At 39.0% G+C, this 20,905-nt stretch overlaps 1 protein-coding gene across 4 annotated transcripts in view; it reads right to left on the reverse strand.

Annotated features, from left to right (window-relative positions):
* Positions 1 to 12: 12 nt before the first annotated feature.
* LOC131430940 (calcium uptake protein 3, mitochondrial) overlaps positions 13 to 20,905 on the reverse strand; it is a 229,629-nt gene continuing 208,736 nt past the window's right edge. For all 4 annotated transcript variants that reach the window (XM_058596241.1, XM_058596239.1, XM_058596240.1 and 1 more), the window contains one exon: positions 13 to 665. In XM_058596241.1, the coding sequence (XP_058452224.1) occupies positions 594 to 665 (72 nt within the window). In that variant the 3' untranslated portion in view covers positions 13 to 593. The remainder of the gene's footprint in view (positions 666 to 20,905) is intronic.

Raw genomic sequence — 20,905 nt, forward strand, 5'->3', positions numbered from 1 at the left:
TGACTGCCGAAGTTTATCTTATGATTTTTGTATTTATTCAACATTCCATGTTTTTTCTGCTATCGTGATGATTCAAGCTAAGGTTTTTTTTCATCAACATGCATATTATAGAATGAATAAAGTTTTGTTCGTTTTGCAAACTTTGGCGTTGAAAGGAGCTGTTTAACATGATCAAACTGATTTTTCTACTAACGGTTAATGTTCTAGAGTTAGCGCAACAATTGAACTAAGTATATTTGAAAGTCGTATACTTAAGTTTTAATAAATTAACTTTTAGATTTTGTTTTAATAAATATTTTTAAACTGTACAACAGAATAACAAACTTACTCAAAATTCAACAGCTTTAGAAGCTACGACAAATTTCATGATCACACACTTAAAAGGGTTGAGATTATTTTTTCCTAACATAGCACAAAGTTTCATAGCAAACATATTTGCTTAAGCGATTTAAAGGTAGCATCATTTGGGTTTTAGACTTGAGTTTTGTTTGACGAAATGCTCAAGGAAGATATATTAGTTGTAGTTTTTTGTTTTGGTACGAAGAAAGGACAAATGCGAAGTCAGGTGAATTTGGAACAGTTCGCTAGGCGTTTTAGGAATTTTGTCTCATCTCCTGTTTGAGGCAATGTTTGAATGCTTCCCAACCTTCGGATTTGACGTTCGACTGGAATGAGAAAGGAACAGAGTTAAAGCTTGAGACTCGATTGCAAGTTTGGTTGAGTTTAAATATGTTTTTTCTTTATAAGAGTGAAGCAAATAGAATGATATAATAGCATTTATTTTTAAGGTCGAACAAATAAGGTTGTTGGTTATACTATTCGATTCATTCGATGGCTCCACTGATGCGAACAAAAAGTTTCGAATCGATTGATCGTGATTTGTCAAATCAAGTCAAATTGGTTTTGTAATCGATTCGAACCATTCGAACGGTAGTGTGAACAAAGATTTACTCACCTTGTACTTTAAAACACAGAACACAGAACAGAAGCAAACTAAACTCACATAAGACAAACTAAAGAAGTTTTAGTGGAGAACTGGTCAATCTAAAAGATACTAGAAGCTGAATTATAGTTTAGGTTTCAAACAAACATGTGAGGGGAGGTGGGTTGTTGTTTTTCATATGCGTATATTTTATTTTTAGTCACAGTGTATTAAGAATACTTTTGCAATACTATTAGAAACAAGTAATAAATATGTACAAAAAACATTTAGGATGTGCGATTCTTGTAGAATGATCATCTGTGGCAGATTTTATCTATTATTTACGATCGAATCCTAAGGGTAATGAGATTACTTACCAAAATTAACTCTATAATTTATGTTGGCGCAAGTAGGCGAAGTTAGAATGTCTTAGAATATCTAGAATTTTTTTTAAAAGATCCCCGTGTTAAAGCAAAAAAGCTAAATTTAAAACCAAAAACTGTGCCTCCTGGTTTGTCAAATTCACAAACCAATCCAGGAACTAGCACAAGAAAAGACTGTAATCCAGTGGGCTCCGTTTCACAGTCACCATCAGGATTACTGAAGTTTTCGGAAATTGTAGAATGGATTTTCGCAGCATTCAATATTTCTGAACCTCTAAAGACTGTCATATCGGCATTCCTTCCAATAGCTAGAACTTTTTTGAAACAGTTATCAGCTCAATGGCCAGTTCTTTCAGGTTTTGTATCATTTGATGGATAATTTATCATCCGCCGTAAATGATTCAATCACTGTTCTGCAGTGGAATTGTCGAAGCATCATGCTAAAACTTGATTCATTTAAAGTTTTGTTGCATAGTCAAAAATGTGATGTATTTGCTTTGTGCGAAACATGGTTTACATCAAACATAGCCTTAAATTTTAATGACTTTAACATTATACGTCTCGATAGAGACTCTCCGTATGGTGGAGTGCTTTTAGGAATTAAGAAATGTTATTCCTTTTATAGATTAAACATTCCTTCGACTTCTAGTATAGAACTTGTTGTTTGTCAAATAAACATTAGAGGAAAGGACATTTGCATTGCTTCGGTATATATTCCTCCGAGAGCTCAAGTTGGACAACGACAGCTTAATGAAATGGTTGAAGCCCTTCCTGCTCCACGATTGATTCTGGGGGATTTAAATTCGCACGGTATTATGTGGGGTTCCGTTTACAATGATAGCAGATCATCTTTAATACAAAACATTTGTGACAATTTTAGCATGACGGTATTAAATATGGGTAGCATGACACGGATTCCAAGACCTCCTGCACGTCCAAGTGCATTAGATTTGTCTCTTTGCTCGACTTCAATTCGACTAGATTGCACCTGGAAAGTATTTCCTGATTTACACGGTAGCGATCATTTACCAATCATCATCTCAATTAGCTGTAACAAATGTATTGCTAATTCAGTTAATATTCCATATGATTTGACAAAAAATATTGACTGGATTAAATTCCAAAGTAATATGACAAGTATCTTAAATTCCATGGAAGAGCTCCCCCCACTTGAGGAATATGACTTCCTCGTTTGTTCGATACTGGAGGCCGCTGAACAAGCACAAACCAAACGATTTCTTGGCCCATCGTCTAACAGAAGACCTCCAAATCCTTGGTGGAACTGCTCAGATGCTAAACACGCGAATCAAAATGCTTTCAAGACCCTATCTTTACGTTTCGTCTTAGACTCGTCAGTGCAGAGCAGTTCAAATTGAACTGCTTACTGCGAACTTAAACAGTTCAATTTGAACCGCTAAGTAGACGTAAAGTTATTGCTATTTGCAACACACTTGTAATAAGCACCGAAGTGCTAAGTCTTTCCTGACGTGCCGAACGAAAACAAGTTTCGACTAATACTGGCCGATTCAGATGGTCATTTAGGGGTTAACCTTATTTTGTGCTAGGGCACATAACCAATTTCACTATCTTTACGTTTCGTCTTAGACTCGTCAGTGCAGAGCAGTTCAAATTGAACTGCTTACTGCGAACTTAAACAGTTCAATTTGAACCGCTAAGCACCGGTTTTCGGAAATTGTAACCGCTAAGCACCGGTTCAAATTGAACTGTTTAAGTTCGCAGTAAGCAGTTCAATTTGAACTGCTCTGCACTGACGAGTCTAAGACGAAACGTAAAGATAGTGAAATTGGTTATGTGCCCTAGCACAAAATAAGGTTAACCCCTAAATGACCATCTGAATCGGCCAGTATTAGTCGAAACTTGTTTTCGTTCGGCACGTCAGGAAAGACTTAGCACTTCGGTGCTTATTACAAGTGTGTTGCAAATAGCAATAACTTTACGTCTGCTTAGCGGTTCAAATTGAACTGTTTAAGTTCGCAGTAAGCAGTTCAATTTGAACTGCTCTGCACTGACGAGTCTAAGACGAAACGTAAAGATAGTGAAATTGGTTATGTGCCCTAGCACAAAATAAGGTTAACCCCTAAATGACCATCTGAATCGGCCAGTATTAGTCGAAACTTGTTTTCGTTCGGCACGTCAGGAAAGACTTAGCACTTCGGTGCTTATTACAAGTGTGTTGCAAATAGCAATAACTTTACGTCTGCTTAGCGGTTCAAATTGAACTGTTTAAGTTCGCAGTAAGCAGTTCAATTTGAACTGCTCTGCACTGACGAGTCTAAGACGAAACGTAAAGATAGTGAAATTGGTTATGTGCCCTAGCACAAAATAAGGTTAACCCCTAAATGACCATCTGAATCGGCCAGTATTAGTCGAAACTTGTTTTCGTTCGGCACGTCAGGAAAGACTTAGCACTTCGGTGCTTATTACAAGTGTGTTGCAAATAGCAATAACTTTACGTCTGCTTAGCGGTTCAAATTGAACTGTTTAAGTTCGCAGTAAGCAGTTCAATTTGAACTGCTCTGCACTGACGAGTCTAAGACGAAACGTAAAGATAGTGAAATTGGTTATGTGCCCTAGCACAAAATAAGGTTAACCCCTAAATGACCATCTGAATCGGCCAGTATTAGTCGAAACTTGTTTTCGTTCGGCACGTCAGGAAAGACTTAGCACTTCGGTGCTTATTACAAGTGTGTTGCAAATAGCAATAACTTTACGTCTGCTTAGCGGTTCAAATTGAACTGTTTAAGTTCGCAGTAAGCAGTTCAATTTGAACTGCTCTGCACTGACGAGTCTAAGACGAAACGTAAAGATAGTGAAATTGGTTATGTGCCCTAGCACAAAATAAGGTTAACCCCTAAATGACCATCTGAATCGGCCAGTATTAGTCGAAACTTGTTTTCGTTCGGCACGTCAGGAAAGACTTAGCACTTCGGTGCTTATTACAAGTGTGTTGCAAATAGCAATAACTTTACGTCTGCTTAGCGGTTCAAATTGAACTGTTTAAGTTCGCAGTAAGCAGTTCAATTTGAACTGCTCTGCACTGACGAGTCTAAGACGAAACGTAAAGATAGTGAAATTGGTTATGTGCCCTAGCACAAAATAAGGTTAACCCCTAAATGGCTTTCAAGACGTTTTCAAAACGAGGAGGAGGAACTCCTCAGAATTTTGAAAAATTCTTGGTTTTAGAAACCAAGTACAAGAACATACTTCGGGTCAAGAAATGCAGCTATTGGAGACATTTTGTGGAAGGTTTGTCAAGAGAAACCTCAATGAGCACTCTTTGGAATACGGTCAGACGAATGAGGAATCGTAACGTAGGAAATGAGAGTGAGGAGTATGCGAGGTATGATTTTGCGAGGAAAGTTTGTCCAGATTCTGTTCCTACGCATAGCATTATTAGGGAGTCTTCTTCAAATGATGATTCCATTGATAGCCCCTTTTCAATGATGGAATTTTCCATAGCACTCATGTCTTGTAACAATAACGCTCCTGGGTTGGACAAAATTAAATTCAATTTGGTGAAGAATCTGCCCGACCTCGCAAAAAGACGTTTGTTGGAATTGTTCAACAAGTTTCTTGAACAAAATATTGTTCCACCTGACTGGAGACAAGTGAAAGTTATCGCCATTCAAAAGCCGGGGAAACCAGCTTCCAATCACAACTCATATAGACCCATTGCAATGTTGTCCTGCATCAGAAAATTGTTCGAAAAAAATATTCTTTGACGTCTCGACACTTGGGTCGAGACGAAAGGTTTGTTGTCAGATACTCAATTTGGCTTCCGAAGAAATAAAGGGACGAATGATTGCCTTGCATTGCTTTCGTCTGACATCCAAATTGCCTTCGCTCAAAAACAACAAATGGCCTCTGTAGTTTTAGACATTAAAGGAGCTTCCATTGATGTTCTTTCAGACAAGCCATTGATGTTCTTTCAGACAAGCTCCACCAACATGGACTTCCAGCGGTTATAAATAATTATTTGCACAACTTTTTTGTCAGAAAAGCACATTCACTTCTCATATGGCGACTTAGCATCATTCAGAATTAGCTACATGGATCTCCCGCAAGGCTCATGCCTCAGTCCGCCCCTTTATAATTTTTACGTGAATGACATTGACAGCTGTCTAGTAACCCCATGTACACTAAGACAATTGGCAGATGATGGCGTGGTTTCAGTTACTGGATCCAAAGCTATTGATCTGCAAAAACCTTTGCAAGATACCTTAGATAACTTGTCCGTTTGGGCTGTTCATCTGGGTATCGAATTCTCTGCGGAAAAAACAGAGCTGGTCGTCTTTTCAAGAAAGCATGATCCCGCGCAGCTTCAGCTTCATATGGTGGGAAGAATGATCCAACAGGTTTTGACTTTCAAATACCTTGGAGTGTGGTTTGATTCCAAATGCACGTGGGGAGGACACATTAGGTATCTGATAATAAAATGCCAACAAAGAGTAAATTTTCTTCGAACGATAACAGGGTCTTGGTGGGGTGCTCATCCGCAAGATCTAATAAAATTGTATCAGACAACGATACTTTCAGTGATGGAATATGGATGCGTTTGCTTTCGTTCCGCTGCAAATTCTCATATTATCAAACTGGAGCGAATTCAGTATCGTTGTTTGCGAATTGCTTTAGCCTGCATGTATTCGACACATACAATGAGTCTTGAAGTTCTGGCGGGAGTTCTTCCATTGAAGGATCGTTTTTGGGAGCTTTCGTCGCGACTGCTAATAAGATGCGAGGTACTGAATCCCCTAGTTATTAATAACTTCGAAAGGTTAGTTGAACTTCAATCTCAAACAAGATTCATGACTGTATATTTTAACCATATGTCACAGGAAATCAACCCTTCAAGATATATTCCTATCCGTGTCAGCCTCCTAAATGTCCCTGACTCAACTTTATTTTTCGATACATCCATGCAGCGCGAAGTGCGTGGAATCCCGGAACACCTACGCTCGATGGAAATCCCAAAAATATTTACAAGTAAGTTCAGGCATATTGACTCTGAGAAAATATTTTACACGGACGGATCACGAATTGAAGAGGCTACTGGGTTTGGTATATTCAACAATAATGTTTCGGTCTCCTTTAGGCTTCAAGAACCTGCATCTGTTTATATAGCAGAGTTAGCAGCAGTTCATTATAGCTTGAATGTAATCGTCACATTATCTCCAAACCATTATTTCCTCTTCACAGATAGTCTGAGTGCAATAGAAGCCATTCGCTCAAACGCTGCTGGCAAAAATGAACCGGTTTTCCTGGGCAAAATAAAACAGTGCCTGAACGACATATTGAACAATAATTATCTAATCACTATAGTCTGGGTCCCGGCTCATTGCTCCATTCCTGGCAATGAAAGAGCCGATATTTTAGCCAAACGTGGTGCTATTGAAGGTGAAATTTATGAGCGACCGATTGCTTTCAACGAATTTTATAGCGCGACTCGCCAAAGAACACTTGCCAGCTGGCAAGCTTCTTGGGATAGAGATGATCTGGGTCGGTGGATGCACTCAATTATTTCTAAAATATCGACAAAGGCATGGTTCAAGGGGCTGGATGTGAGTAGGGACTTCATTCGTTTGATGTCCAGACTCATGTCCAATCACTACACGTTAGATGCACATCTCCTTCGAATTGGACTTTCCGAAACTAATCATTGTGCTTGTGGCAAAGGCTATCGCGATATTGATCATGTCGTTTGGACATGCGTGGAGTATCGTGATGTCAGATCTCAACTAATAAATTCCTTGCGTACCCAAGGTAGACTATCCAATGTCCCAGTTCGAGACATTCTTGCTTGTCGTGACCTTTCTTACATGAAACTTCTTTATCATTTCATAAAGACAATTGAAGTTTCAATTTAATAATTGACCCTTTTGAGGGTTAGTTCTGACTCCTACTGCGTCCATTAGTTCATCCAATAGCAAAATTTTAATAAAAACGATGTGCTGAAACAAACAAACTCAAAATAGGTTACAAAATCAACAACAAAATATATAAAAATTTCAGCTTATTTTATAATTTATAGCAGTTAATCGCTTGGTTCAAACAATGTTCTTAAGTAGATTTAATAAATAACGAAATAGCTAATATGGTATTTAAAAAATAAGAGGAATATGTATTATTAAATTAAAATCGCTGTGACTATATTAGTATTATATTAGGTTAAGAATTCTATGTAAAAGTGATGATACGGCGAAGAAAAACTTATGTAAATTGCCTTAAGAAATAAACGTATTTGGGAAAAAAAATCTAGAATTTTTTCTTATGTCGTTTTCGCTTGATGATACCAAACCTAACCCAGTTTCCGCACTAACTGCTGTCAAACCGTTTGTTTGAAGCTAGTTTCGAACCTAGTTCTAACGTTGTTGAACATAAAAACTATGTTTTAATCGACCTAGCGGTGTAATGATGGCTTCCCCACATTGCTGTGGTATTTTTCTGTTGGGAGGACCACACTAACGGCAACACTGTTCAGCCGGTAGCTCACAACTTTTAATGACTGTCAAAAGCCCATTGACGTTACCGTGCAGGAAACACGCACAGCTGTCATCGTTACGACACTTTACTTCCGATCATGGCTCGCAGTAGAAGTCACATTTTAATGTATAAATTTTTTTAGTATAAATTATTTTAGTTGTTTTAAATAAAATATATTTCCCTGGGCTTTGGATGATGAGCTACAGGGCGCGTACCCACGCTTGGCGGATGGGGGTGGGAATGTCTGGATCGATCAAGGAGTGGACAGGACCAATAATGCTTGAAATTGACAATAGGTCATTAGGTGGTTTCGAGCATCCTTATGCCTGGAATTGGTCACCAATTTGAATTATTTTGATCCAGTTGGGATGAATATTTATATATCATATTCGTCCTGACCTTGGTGAATTTAATTCTAAAAGGAGGACTATTTTTTATCAGGAATAGGAGTAAATTGATATCTTATGAACCGTTTAGGAACTTTCAAACTTTTCCGATCCGGCTCGGTATCGGTAATGTTTACAAATTGCAATGACGGCGAAACTGATTGATCAGGTGTGAATACACTCTCAAATCGGGAAAGGTTTGAATGTACTTAGATTTCTCCAACTTGGACACAGATGTCACCTTCTAACTAAGAGTGTGAGATGTGTGTTTCTGGAAGAGAACGGTTCACGTGGACCATTTCATCCAATCACACCTAGTATTTCTTCACGAAATACATGTAGTTCTTGCTTCCTGGATGCGTGCTCAACACTAAAAGGCCCAAAACTTAGTTTAGACCTAAATTGCTCAAAAGCAGTCAAAATGATTTAAAGAGAGAAAGTCAATAGTATAAACTGTGACAGAATAAATAAAAGCTAGTGCAGTGTGCCTAAGTGCATATATCGTTAAATAAAGAATTAGAAAAGTTCATATTATTGTTATTATTATTTTTTTTTTTTTTTTTTCATAAATACGTTTATTTCATAGGCAATATACATAAGTTTTTCTTCGCCGTGGCATCCACAATACATAGTAGTTTAAACCTAATACATTTCGAATATCATATTAGTATGTTGGTACTCATTAGTTAATCTAAACACTGTTTTTATCAAGCGAGTTGCTATTTTAATTACATTAAATAAAATACATTTATTTTGTACATGATCTTATAACTATTTCAGGATTGTTTGTATCAGTTCACCACTTATATTCAATATCCTATAGTTGGCTATTGGTTGAACTCATGGAAGAGAAAACAGTTTAACATAAAATAAAATTTAAATTGGAACTCCAATGGATTTAATGAAATGATAAAGAAGTTTCATGTATGGAAGGTCACGACAAGCAAGAATGTCGCGAACTGGGACATTGGATAGTCTACCTTGGGTACGCAAGGAATTTATTAGTTGAGATCTGACATCACGAAACTCCACGCATGTCCAAACAACATGGTCAATATCGCGGTAACCTTCGCCGCAAGCACAATGATTAGTCTCGGAAAGTCCAATTCGAAGGAGATGTGCATCTAACGTGTAGTGATTGGACATGAGTCTGGACATCACACGAATGAAATCTCTACTCACATCCAGTCCCCTGAACCATGCCTTTGTCGATATTTTAGGAATAATTGAGTGCATCCACCGACCCAGATCATCTTTATCCCAAGAAGCTTGCCAGCTGGCAAGTGTTCTTTGGCGAGACGCGCTATAGAATTCGTTGAAAGCAATCGGTCTCTCATAAATTTCACCCTCAATAGCACCACGTTTGGCTAAAATATCGGCTCTTTCATTGCCTGGAATGGAGCAATGAGCCGGAACCCAAACTATTGTGATTAGATAATTATTATTCAATATGTCGTTCAGACACTGTTTTATTTTACCCAAGAAAAACGGTTCATTTTTGCCAGCAGCGTTTGAGCGAATGGCTTCAATTGCACTCAGACTATCTGTGAAGAGGAAATAATGGTTTGGAGATAATGTGACGATTACATTCAAGCTATAATGAACTGCTGCTAACTCTGCTATATAAACAGATGCAGGTTCTTGAAGCTTGAATGAGGCCGAAACATTATTGTTGAACATACCAAACCCTGTCGCTTCTTCCATTCGCGATCCGTCCGTGTAAAACATTTTCTCAGAGTTAATATGCCTGAACTTACTTGAAAATATTTTTGGGATTTCCATAGAGCGTAGGTGGTCCGGGATTCCACGCACTTCGCGCTGCATGGATGTGTCGAAAAATAAAGTTGAGTCAGGTACATTTAGGAGGCTGACACGGATAGGAATATATCTTGAAGGGTTGATTTCCTGTGACATATGGTTAAAATATACTGTCATGAATTTTGTTTGAGATCGAAGCTCGACTAGTCGTTCGAAATTATTAATTACCATGGGATTCAGCACATCACATCTTATTAGCAGGCGTGATGAAAGCTCCCAAAATCGATCTTTTAATGGAAGAACTCCCGCCAGAACTTCAAGACTCATTGTATGTGTCGAATGCATGCAGCCTAAAGCAATTCGCAAACAACGGTACTGAATTCGCTCAAGTTTGATAATATGAGAATTTGCAGCGGAACGAAAACAAACGCATCCATATTCCATCACTGAAAGTATCGTTGTCTGATACAATTTTATTAGATCTTGCGGATGAGCACCCCACCAAGACCCTGTTATTGTTCGAAGAAAATTTACTCTTTGTTGGCATTTCGTTATCAGATACCTAATGTGTCCTCCCCACGTGCATTTGGAATCAAACCACACCCCGAGGTATTTGAAAGTCAAAACCTGTTCGATTATTCTTCCCATCATATGAAGCTGAAGTTGCGCGGGATCATGCTTTTTTGAAAAGACGACCAGCTCTGTTTTCTCCGCAGAGAATTCGATACCAAGATGAACAGCCCAAACGGACAATTTATCTAAGGTATCTTGCAATGGTTTTTGCAGATCAATAGCTTTGGATCCAGTAACTGAAACCACGCCATCATCTGCCAATTGTCTTAGTGTACATGGGGTTACTAGACAGCTGTCAATGTCATTCACGTAAAAATTATAGAGGAGCGGACTGAGGCATGAGCCTTGCGGGAGACCCATGTAGCTAATTCTGATTGTTGCCAAATCGCCATGTGAAAAATGCATGCGTTTCTCTGACAAAAGGTTGTGCAAATAATTATTTATAACCGCTGGGAGTCCATGTTGGTGGAGCTTGTCTGAAAGAACATCAATGGAAACTGAATCAAATGCTCCTTTAATGTCTAAAAATACAGATGCCATTTGTTGCTTTTGAGCGAAGGCAATTTGGATGTCAGACGAAAGTAATGCAAGGCAATCATTCGTCCCTTTATTTCTACGGAAGCCAAACTGAGTATCTGACAACAAACCGTTCGTCTCGACCCAAGTGTCGAGACGTCGTAGAATAATTTTTTCGAACAATTTTCTGATGCAGGACAACATCGCAATGGGTCTATATGAGTTGTGATTGGAAGCTGGTTTCCCCGGCTTTTGAATGGCGATAACTTTCACTTGTCTCCAGTCAGGTGGAACAATATTTTGCTCAAGAAACTTGTTGAACAATTCCAACAAACGTCTTTTTGCGAGGTCGGGCAGATTCTTCACCAAGTTGAATTTAATTCTGTCCAATCCAGGAGCGTTATTGTTACAAGACATGAGTGCTATGGAAAATTCCATCATTGAAAAGGGGCTATCAATGGAATCATCATTTGAAGAAGACTCCCTAACAATGCTATGCGTAGGAACGGAATCTGGACAAACTTTCCTCGCAAAATCAAATATCCATCGATTCGAGTACTCCTCACTCTCATTTCCTACGTTACGATTCCTCATTCGTCTGGCCGTATTCCAAAGAGTGCTCATTGAGGTTTCTCTTGACAAACCTTCCACAAAATGTCTCCAATAGCTGCATTTCTTAACCCGAAGTATGTTCTTGTACTTGGTTTCTAAAACCAAGAATTTTTCAAAATTCTGAGGAGTTCCTCCTCCTCGTTTTAAAAACGTCTTGAAAGCATTTTGTTTCGCGTGTTTAGCATTGTTATTATTATTGTTGTGATTGTCACTATTATTATTTCTTATTGATATTATTATTATTACAGTAATTATTATTATTTCTTTATTCTTGATAATTTATCACATTGAGATATTAACAGGTTTCTCCGGCATAGTCAAAAAAATGTAACGTAACTTCGACAAAGATAGAAACAATCAGAGCAGATTAGAATGGATAGTGTTAGTAGATCAAACATATCTACATCTATTTAGGAACTTTAAAGTAATAATCGCTTTTTTCGCCTCGAACAGTCATCGGGCGCGGTTCGCTTTTTCGAGCGCTCCGCAAGTAATTTATATTTATTTATTTTTTGACGCGTAGTCTACGTCGCGCGCGGGCTTTTTTTTATAGCCTTTCGGACAAATTCTATCTAGAATAATGAAGTGCGGTGTAAAATCGTGTGTTAATATTGACGATCGCTTCCTTTGGAAATGCGAATTCTGTGAAAAATCGTACCATTCAGCCTGCATCGGCGTGCAGCGGCATCAAGAAAATTTTATTCTGGCATTTATGGTACCAGTGTGTGCCGACTGTCAACATTTAATAAGGACAGGAGCTGAAACTCTAAAGCTACTTCATCAACAGGAGCAACTTCTTAAGTACACAAAAAATCAAACGGAAACGTATCACCGGACCACTGCAGACATGAAAACCCATTACCTGGAAATATTCGACAGTGTCGAGCGCTTGCTCATCGACGTGAAGCAGTCATTGTCCAGTATCAGCAGAAACGACCACAACATTTGCGGTAAAGTAGGTCAGCGCATGCAGTCATTCGAGGCCTCGTTACACAGTGCCATAAAAAACGTTAGCGATTTTAGTAAAGTAAATGACCAGCACATCCAGGAAATGAGCGAACGGCTTCTTCGCCTCGAAGAAAAATTCTTACGACCTACCAAATCTGAAGTCCCTGCAATAATACCTAACACTATTCTGGAAGAATTGAGAGATGAAGTCAAAGCAATATCGACTTCAATCTCCAGTATCGGAACCAAAGACCAAAATACCAAACCTAAGTCTCTAGCTGAAGAACTCAAGGAGAAGGAAAATCAAACATGCGACAGTGGCTGGCGCTTCATTGGAAGTAAAAAAATCTGGAAACGAGACTGGAGTGTGTATGATAAAAAACAGCGCACTCGACGGCTGCAAGAAAAACAAGCAGAAAAAGCAAACCTCAGACGAAAACAACGGAAGCGGAAACAACAAAATAATACAAATTACAGTATACGCAGTAAAAACAACAACTACACCAACAACAGCAAACACGACAACAACAACAACAACAACAGCAACAACAACAGCAGCAGCAGCAACAACAACAACAACAACAGCAGCAACAACAACAACAACGACAATAATGTGCACTACAACAGCAACTTGAACACTAACAGTAACAATACCTGCCACAACAATAACAATAATGTGTCATTACAATATACCTTACCCTTGGACAAAGACTTACTAGCAGCTGCACGGGTTCAATTCTCCGGGAATCCAGGTGCAGATATTGCCTCAAAATTCATAAATTTTCAAAAAGGTGAAACAATCAACCCTTACAAAGGAACAAGAAGTATTCAAAACAACACTACTCCGGTCTTAGGAAGTAATGACATCAAAGCTGCCCCACCCACATCTGCAATATCACAGAACATAAATACGTCTGCAATATCACAGGACATGAATACAGACAGCCAATTCGAAATTGATCCAATGCGTCCTCCAATTGTACGTCTTACTTCACAATCTGCAAATGGCGACGAACGCTTCTTGAAAGCAAGACTTCGTGACCCGAAAATAATGCACGTCGTCCGTCTGTATTTGTCATACATGAAAAATCAACAACCTACAGTATGCATCGAGGGTATGACACCAACTAGTATAAAAATGCTATTAGCATCAGAAGGCCTTCCAACAACACCTGACCACCTCCTACGAATCTTCATCGAAGTGCATCAGGAATATGGAATGGAACCTAAGGAAGCGCAGGCCGACCTGGACTCTTATGGGAAATTTTTGACAAGTGAACACATCCGCCGACTCCAACTAATCCGGGAAGCCGAACACAATTTTACAAGGCCGAATTTTCGGAAATAACGACGCCCTTTGACGAAGGAATAGACACCGAAATTAGTAATGTAAGTATTCCAGAATTCTCAAAAACTTCTTCGCTTCATAGACAAAATGTGACTGAAATTTTGGTCTATTGCCAAAATTTCAACCGCATGAAAAGCCCGGCCAAAATGAAAGAAATTCATCAAAATTTAATAACCTCCTCTTTCGACGTAATCCTTGGAACTGAAAGCAGCTGGGATGAAAGTGTTAGAAGCGAAGAAGTATTTGGAAATAATTTTAACGTATTCCGGCACGACCGAAATTTATCTCTCTGTCAGAAAAAATCTGGAGGTGGAGTCCTCATAGCCATAAACTCTTGCTTTACTTCTGAAGAAATTATTACTCCTAAATATAAAGAATTTGAGCATGTATGGGCCAAAGTCTCAATATTGGGAGAAGAACATATTTACTGCTCTGTCTACTTCCCACCCGAAAATGCGAACAAATTCTCTTTTGAATTTTTCTTTCAATCTTTAGACACAATTATTTCGAATATGGAACCTGAAGTAAAGCTTCATATTTTTGGCGACTTCAATCAACGTAATGCGGACTTCATTTCTGACATTGAAAATGAATCAATCTTACTTCCAGTCGTAGGAGAAAACCCAACATTGCATTACTTTTTCGACAAAATTTCTAATTTTGGCCTACATCAAGTAAACTCCGTAAAAAATCAACAAAACGCATATTTAGACCTTCTTTTCACAAATTGCACAGAAGACTTTTGTGTGAATGCATCAAACCTGCCATTATGGAAAAATGAAGCATTTCACACTGCAATTGAATATTCATTATTTACACACAATGCATCCCTTCCCTACGACTTGGAATATGAGGAAGTGCCGGAATACAATAAAATTGACTTTGAAGAAGTCAAGTGTAGACTAAGTATAATAAATTGGCGGAACATACTGAGTACAGAAGGAAATGTCGACGTCGAAATAAACAAATTCTATCACATTATAAACAAAATATTATCCGAAACTTTGCCCATGAAAAGAAGAAGAAAAAATCATAACAGCAAATTACCTGTATGGTTCAATTCACAACTAAAACATTTGAAAAATAGGAAACAAAAAGCGCACAAAACTTACAAACAAGAAAAAAGTGACGCCCATCTTCAAAATTACTTAAATCTATGCAATCAACTCAAAATAGCCATTAACACAGCACACGAAGAATACAACCGCAAAATTGAAAACGAAATAAAGACTTGCCCTAAGAACTTTTTTAACTACACGAAAACTAAACTAAAAAGCAACAATTTTCCATCTCAAATGCACCTCGACGAACATGAAGGGAAAAATAGTACAGAAATCTGCAATCACTTTGCAAATTTTTTCCAAGAAGTATATACATCTTATTCAGAAACTGACCGTGACCGTGAATACTTCTCTTTCATACCTGCATTTTCCAACTCTATCTCTGTAAACTATCTATCAGAACATGATATTTCGACAGCACTGAAAAACTTAGACGCCTCAAAACGGCCTGGACCTGACAGCATACCACCAATATTTTTAAAAAATCTTGCTGAAGAACTTACACTACCACTACAACTACTTTTTAACTTATCACTTAATAAATGTACTTTCCCTAAAGCATGGAAATCTTCCTTTCTTGTACCAATATTTAAATCTGGTGCAAAATCTAACATTCGGAACTACCGTGGAATAGCAATTATCTCATGCATTCCAAAATTATTTGAAAAAATTGTAAACGAAAAACTTTTTCATCAACTTAAAAATGTAATAACAAACAAACAACATGGCTTTTTTAAAGGCCGCTCAACTACAACAAATCTCTTAGAATTTATGACATTCACACTGAATGCAATGGACGCTGGCAACTACGTAGAAACTCTTTACACTGACTTTAGCAAAGCCTTCGACCGTATTGACATACCTTTACTTCTACACAAACTACAAAAATATGGCATAAAACATACTCTTCTTGAATGGCTCAAATCATACTTAACGAATCGTGTACAGGTAGTCCGCTTCCAAAACATACTGTCTGAACCAATTAATGTAACTTCTGGCGTACCTCAGGGTTCTCACTTAGGGCCTCTCCTTTTCATTTTACATATAAACGACATTTCCTTCATACTAAAAAATCTGAAAGTGCTTATATATGCAGACGACATGAAACTCTTCATGGAAATTAAAAATATCAACGACGCTGTAATATTCCAGAACGAAATCAATCTATTCCACATTTGGTGCTGCAAAAGTCTACTCCAACTCAATGTAAAAAAATGTAACTCAATAACTTTCAGTAGGAAAAATGAAACTATACCTATAAACATACATCTAGGAAATCAACTTGTAGAAAAATGTAAAATTGTAAGAGATTTAGGCGTAATCTTAGACTCCAAGCTCACTTTTGTGGAACACTACAATACCATAATCAATAAAGCTAATAGCATGCTGGGCTTTATTAAACGCTTCAGTCATAACTTTCAGGATCCATACACAATTAAATTATTATACACTACATATGTCAGACCTATTTTGGAATATTGCAGCCTAGTATGGAATCCATACAATATTATTCACGAAGAACGCATCGAATCTATTCAAAAACAATTTCTTTTATATGCACTTCGTAAATTAAACTGGACAGCATTTCCTCTACCATCATATGAAGCACGCTGCATGCTTATCAATATACAAACACTTAAAGAACGCCGCGACTTTGCAATGCTTTATTTTATCAGCGACATTATTTCTCAACGCATTCAATCAGCTCCATTATTATCGCAATTAAATTTTTATATACCTAGCCGCCAACTACGTTCCAGGAAATTATTTTTAGAAAAACAAGCTAGAACAAATTATGCAAAATACAGTCCAGTCAATCGAATAATGCGCCATTACAATCAATACTGCGAACATCTTGACCTTACTATGTCAAAAAATCAAATCAAATCTAAGCTTTGTCGTAGAAATAATGTGTAGTATGTAAGTGAACATTGTAAACAATTTATATGTAGTCTACATTTGCTTGACGAAATAAATAAATTGTACCGCTTCAGACATAAAAGACTATATAGGAAAGCAGGGCCAAGACCGAAGCGGATACAAAGCGAAATTTTGCAAAGTTTCATCGACGAGGACATTTAAGACACAGAAGCAGTTGATAGGATGACAAAATACCAATACGATACAGACGCACGACTCAATGATTGACTGGTTACAGGGTGAAGCACACACTTCCTGCCCAAGTGACAAACTCTCTGGTGAACTTGCAATAGAAGATATTCGTATCTTTCGTTGCAAATTGATAACCGTAAAGGAATCTGTCGCTTGGGTTACATGCTGGAGGGAACCTATCAATGATAGGCCGGTTTTCGTTACTAGTGTTCATTTGGGCACCATAGCCTAGTTCGTCCGGTATGGAAAGTGCGGATCGTTGTAACCACCTCCCTCGGCCAGAGTAGCCCATAAAGGGAAAAAAATTATTTTATTTGTTTTAAATAAAATATATTTGTTTGTTGTGAATCCATCTTGTTTTACATCACAACAAAGTGGCGACGAGGTTAGTTGGTGCCGGTACCGCGCAAATTGAATGGTTCGCTATGTTTTGATAAATAAAAGTTTGCGTGGAAATTGAGGTTAAGTGACCATGTCAGATCCTCCGGGTACGGGAGCCGCTCATGCGGTCCAGCAGCAGCAAAACACCGATCAGTTATTGCTCCAGCTCCTGGACCAACAACAACAGCTTATGGCAAAACTCACATCGCAGATGTCAGCCACCCAGTTAACCATACAGGGCCTGTCAAGAGATGAAATCACGTTAGATTCGCTTGCCAGCAACATCGTCGAGCTTGTCTACTCTAGATCAAAGATGCACGTTCGACACTTGGTATTCAAGGTATGCAGATCTGTTCGACAAAGATGCGGGACGCTTGGATAATGCTGCGAAAGTCCGGCTGCTAATGAGGAAATTAAACCCAGCAGCACATGAGCGCTTCACCAGCTTCATTCTCCCGAAGAAATCAAAAGATTTCACTTTCGAACAATTCATCGAGAAATTTTCGAAAAAGTGTTCTTCAGATAAAAAGATATTTACTGCGAGCAAAGACGTCAAGGGGGTATCAGTCAAGAACGTAGGTCAAAGGAGGAAGTTTGCTGAGATCCAAATCAACAAGGTTCCAGTCCAGTTGCAAATAGATTCAGCGTCAGATATTACAATTATATTTTACCAGCTTTGGAAACACATTGGGCAGCCTCCAGGAGTCAGACCAACATGCAGTGCTAGAACAGCGTCAGGACAACCACTTGATCTAGCGCTTGAATTCTGGTGCGACGCAGAAATCGGCGGCATTTCTAAAAAAGGTCTGTGTCGTGTTGTATCATCTAATTTTGATTTGAACATTTTAGGCGCAGATTGGATAGAATTGTTCGGACTATGGGACGTTCCTTTTAGTTCAATTTGTCACAAAGTCGCCGGTTCACAAATGCACAATGTTGAAGTGTTACAGGCACAGTTCCCAACAGTTTTCACGGTAAAATGGGACTGTGTACTAAGACGAAAGTTCAGCTCACTTTGAAAGGAGATCCTAAGCCTATATTTCGCCCCAAACGACCCGTGGCGTACAGTATGCAAAGCGCTGTGGAAAATGAATTTCAGCGGCTTCAGGATCTTGGTATTCTTGTTCCAGTTGACCATTCAGACTGGGCAGCACCAATTGTGGTAGTACGGAAACCAAACGGAGCCGTGCGCAATTGTGCTGATTTCTCTACAGGACTAAACAGTAATTTAGAGTCCAACCAGTACCCGCTACCATTGCCTGAGGACATATTTGCGAATATGGCGGGGTGTAAACTGTTTAGTCACATCGACTTGTGAGATGCTTACCTTAAAGTAGAGATTGATACACGCGACGAGTACCTTCTCACCATCAACACACATAAGGGATTGTTTCGTTACACCCGTCTAACTCCGGGCATCAAGTCAGCTCCGGGAGTGTTTCACCAGTTGGTGGACACAATGGTCAGCGATCTCAACGGAACATGTGGTTATCTAGACGACATTTTAGTCGGTGGCCGTACACAAGAAGAGCATGACCACAATTTATATCAAACTCTGCGTCGACTCTTAGAGTATGGTTTCACAGTGAGGATTGAGAAATGCAGTTTTCAAATGTCACAAATCAAGTACCTCGGACAGATACTTGATGGCGATGGAATAAAGCCAGATCCATACAAATCAGCAGCCGTAGCAAGCATGCCACCGCCGCATGATGTTCCATCGTTGCGTTCGTACCTGGGTGCTGTCAATTACTATGCAAAGTACATTCCTGAAATGCGCAACCTTCGGTTCCCGATGGATGAACTACTCAGGACGGGTTCAAATTGGATCTGGTCAGAAGCATGTCAGCGTTCATTTTACAGATTTCTTAGAATTCTTCAGTCGCCGCTCGCGTTGACACACTACAATCCAAAGCTCGATATTGTGGTGTCAGCGGATGCATCCCAGCAAGGAATCGGTGCACGCATAGCTCATAAATTTCCGGATGGAACAATTAAAGCAATTTCATATGCTTCACGCAGTCTCACTACAGCTGAAACCAACTATAGTCAGTTAGAAAAGGAGGGACTCGCTCTCATCTTCGCCGTAAGGCGTTTTCATCGCATGATATTTGGTCGTAGTTTCATACTCGAAACAGATCACAAACCGTTGTTATCGATTTTCGGAAGCAAAAAAGGTATTCCTGTGTACACTGCAAATAGACTGCAGCGGTGGGCACTGACGTTACTATTATATTACTTAACCATTCAGTACGTCAGAACAGAAAGCTTTGGGTACGAAGACGTTCTTTCGCGGCTGATCAACAATCACATTCGGCCAATGAAGAGTATGTCATCGCATCGATCGAGTTGGAAGAATCAGTCAAGCACAGTTTTAAACAATCTTTAGAAGTTTTACCAGTCACATTCAAGATGATCCAAGATGAAACGCAAGCAGACTCACTTCTTAAGAGAGTTATTAGTTACGTGCAATCCAGATGGCCTATTAATGGATCCGATCTCAGCGATCTACAGTTGCATCAGTTTCAACAGCGCCGAGATAGTCTTTCAGTATTTTCAAGCTGTTTGATGTACGGAGAACGGATAGTCATCCCAACCAAATTTAGAAATCGAGTACTTCATCAGTTGCATAAAGGACATCCAGGTGTGGAACGAATGAGGTCGTAAGCTCGTAATTACGTGTACTGACCTGGTATCAATGTAGAGATAGCTCAAGTTGTTCGTTCCTGGAATAAGTGTGCTGAAGCAGCGAAAACCAACAGCAAGACCAAGCTAGAAAGTTGGCCTCTTCCACAGCAACCATGGTAGCGAGTGCAATGCGATTTCGCCGGACCAGTAGATGGAATATATTACCTGATTGTTGTGGACGCGTACAGCAGATGGCCGGAAGTTATTCCTACTAAACGAATCACAACGGCCGCAACGTTAAACATGTTTAGAGAAATTTTTCCGAGGCATGGCATGCCGAAAACGTTAATTACAGACAATGGCACGCAGTTTACCAGTGAGAACTTCGAAAGCTATTGCACCAACAACGGCATTCTTCATTTGAAAACACCACCGTATCATCCACAATCAAACGGACTTGCTGAACGTTTTGTGGACACATTCAAACGGACACTCAGAAAAATTATGACGGGGGGAGAGAGCCTTCGGGAAGCAATTGATACTTTCCTTCTGTGTTATCGCTCCACACCAAGCCGTAGTGCACCGGAAGGTAAGACACCAGCAGAATTGTTGCTGGGCAGACGATTGCGAACATCCTTGGAACTGTTGAAGCCTCCTACAGCGTATTACAAATCAGCAGACTCCAAGCAGGAAGAACAGTTCAACCGATAGCATGGGACCAAAAGTCGGAAATATTTGATTGGTGAATCGGTTTGGGCCAAAGTTCATCGCAACAA

The sequence above is a fragment of the Malaya genurostris genome, chromosome 2, assembly GCF_030247185.1.
Source record: "Malaya genurostris strain Urasoe2022 chromosome 2, Malgen_1.1, whole genome shotgun sequence".
Classification (NCBI taxonomy): domain Eukaryota; kingdom Metazoa; phylum Arthropoda; class Insecta; order Diptera; family Culicidae; genus Malaya; species Malaya genurostris.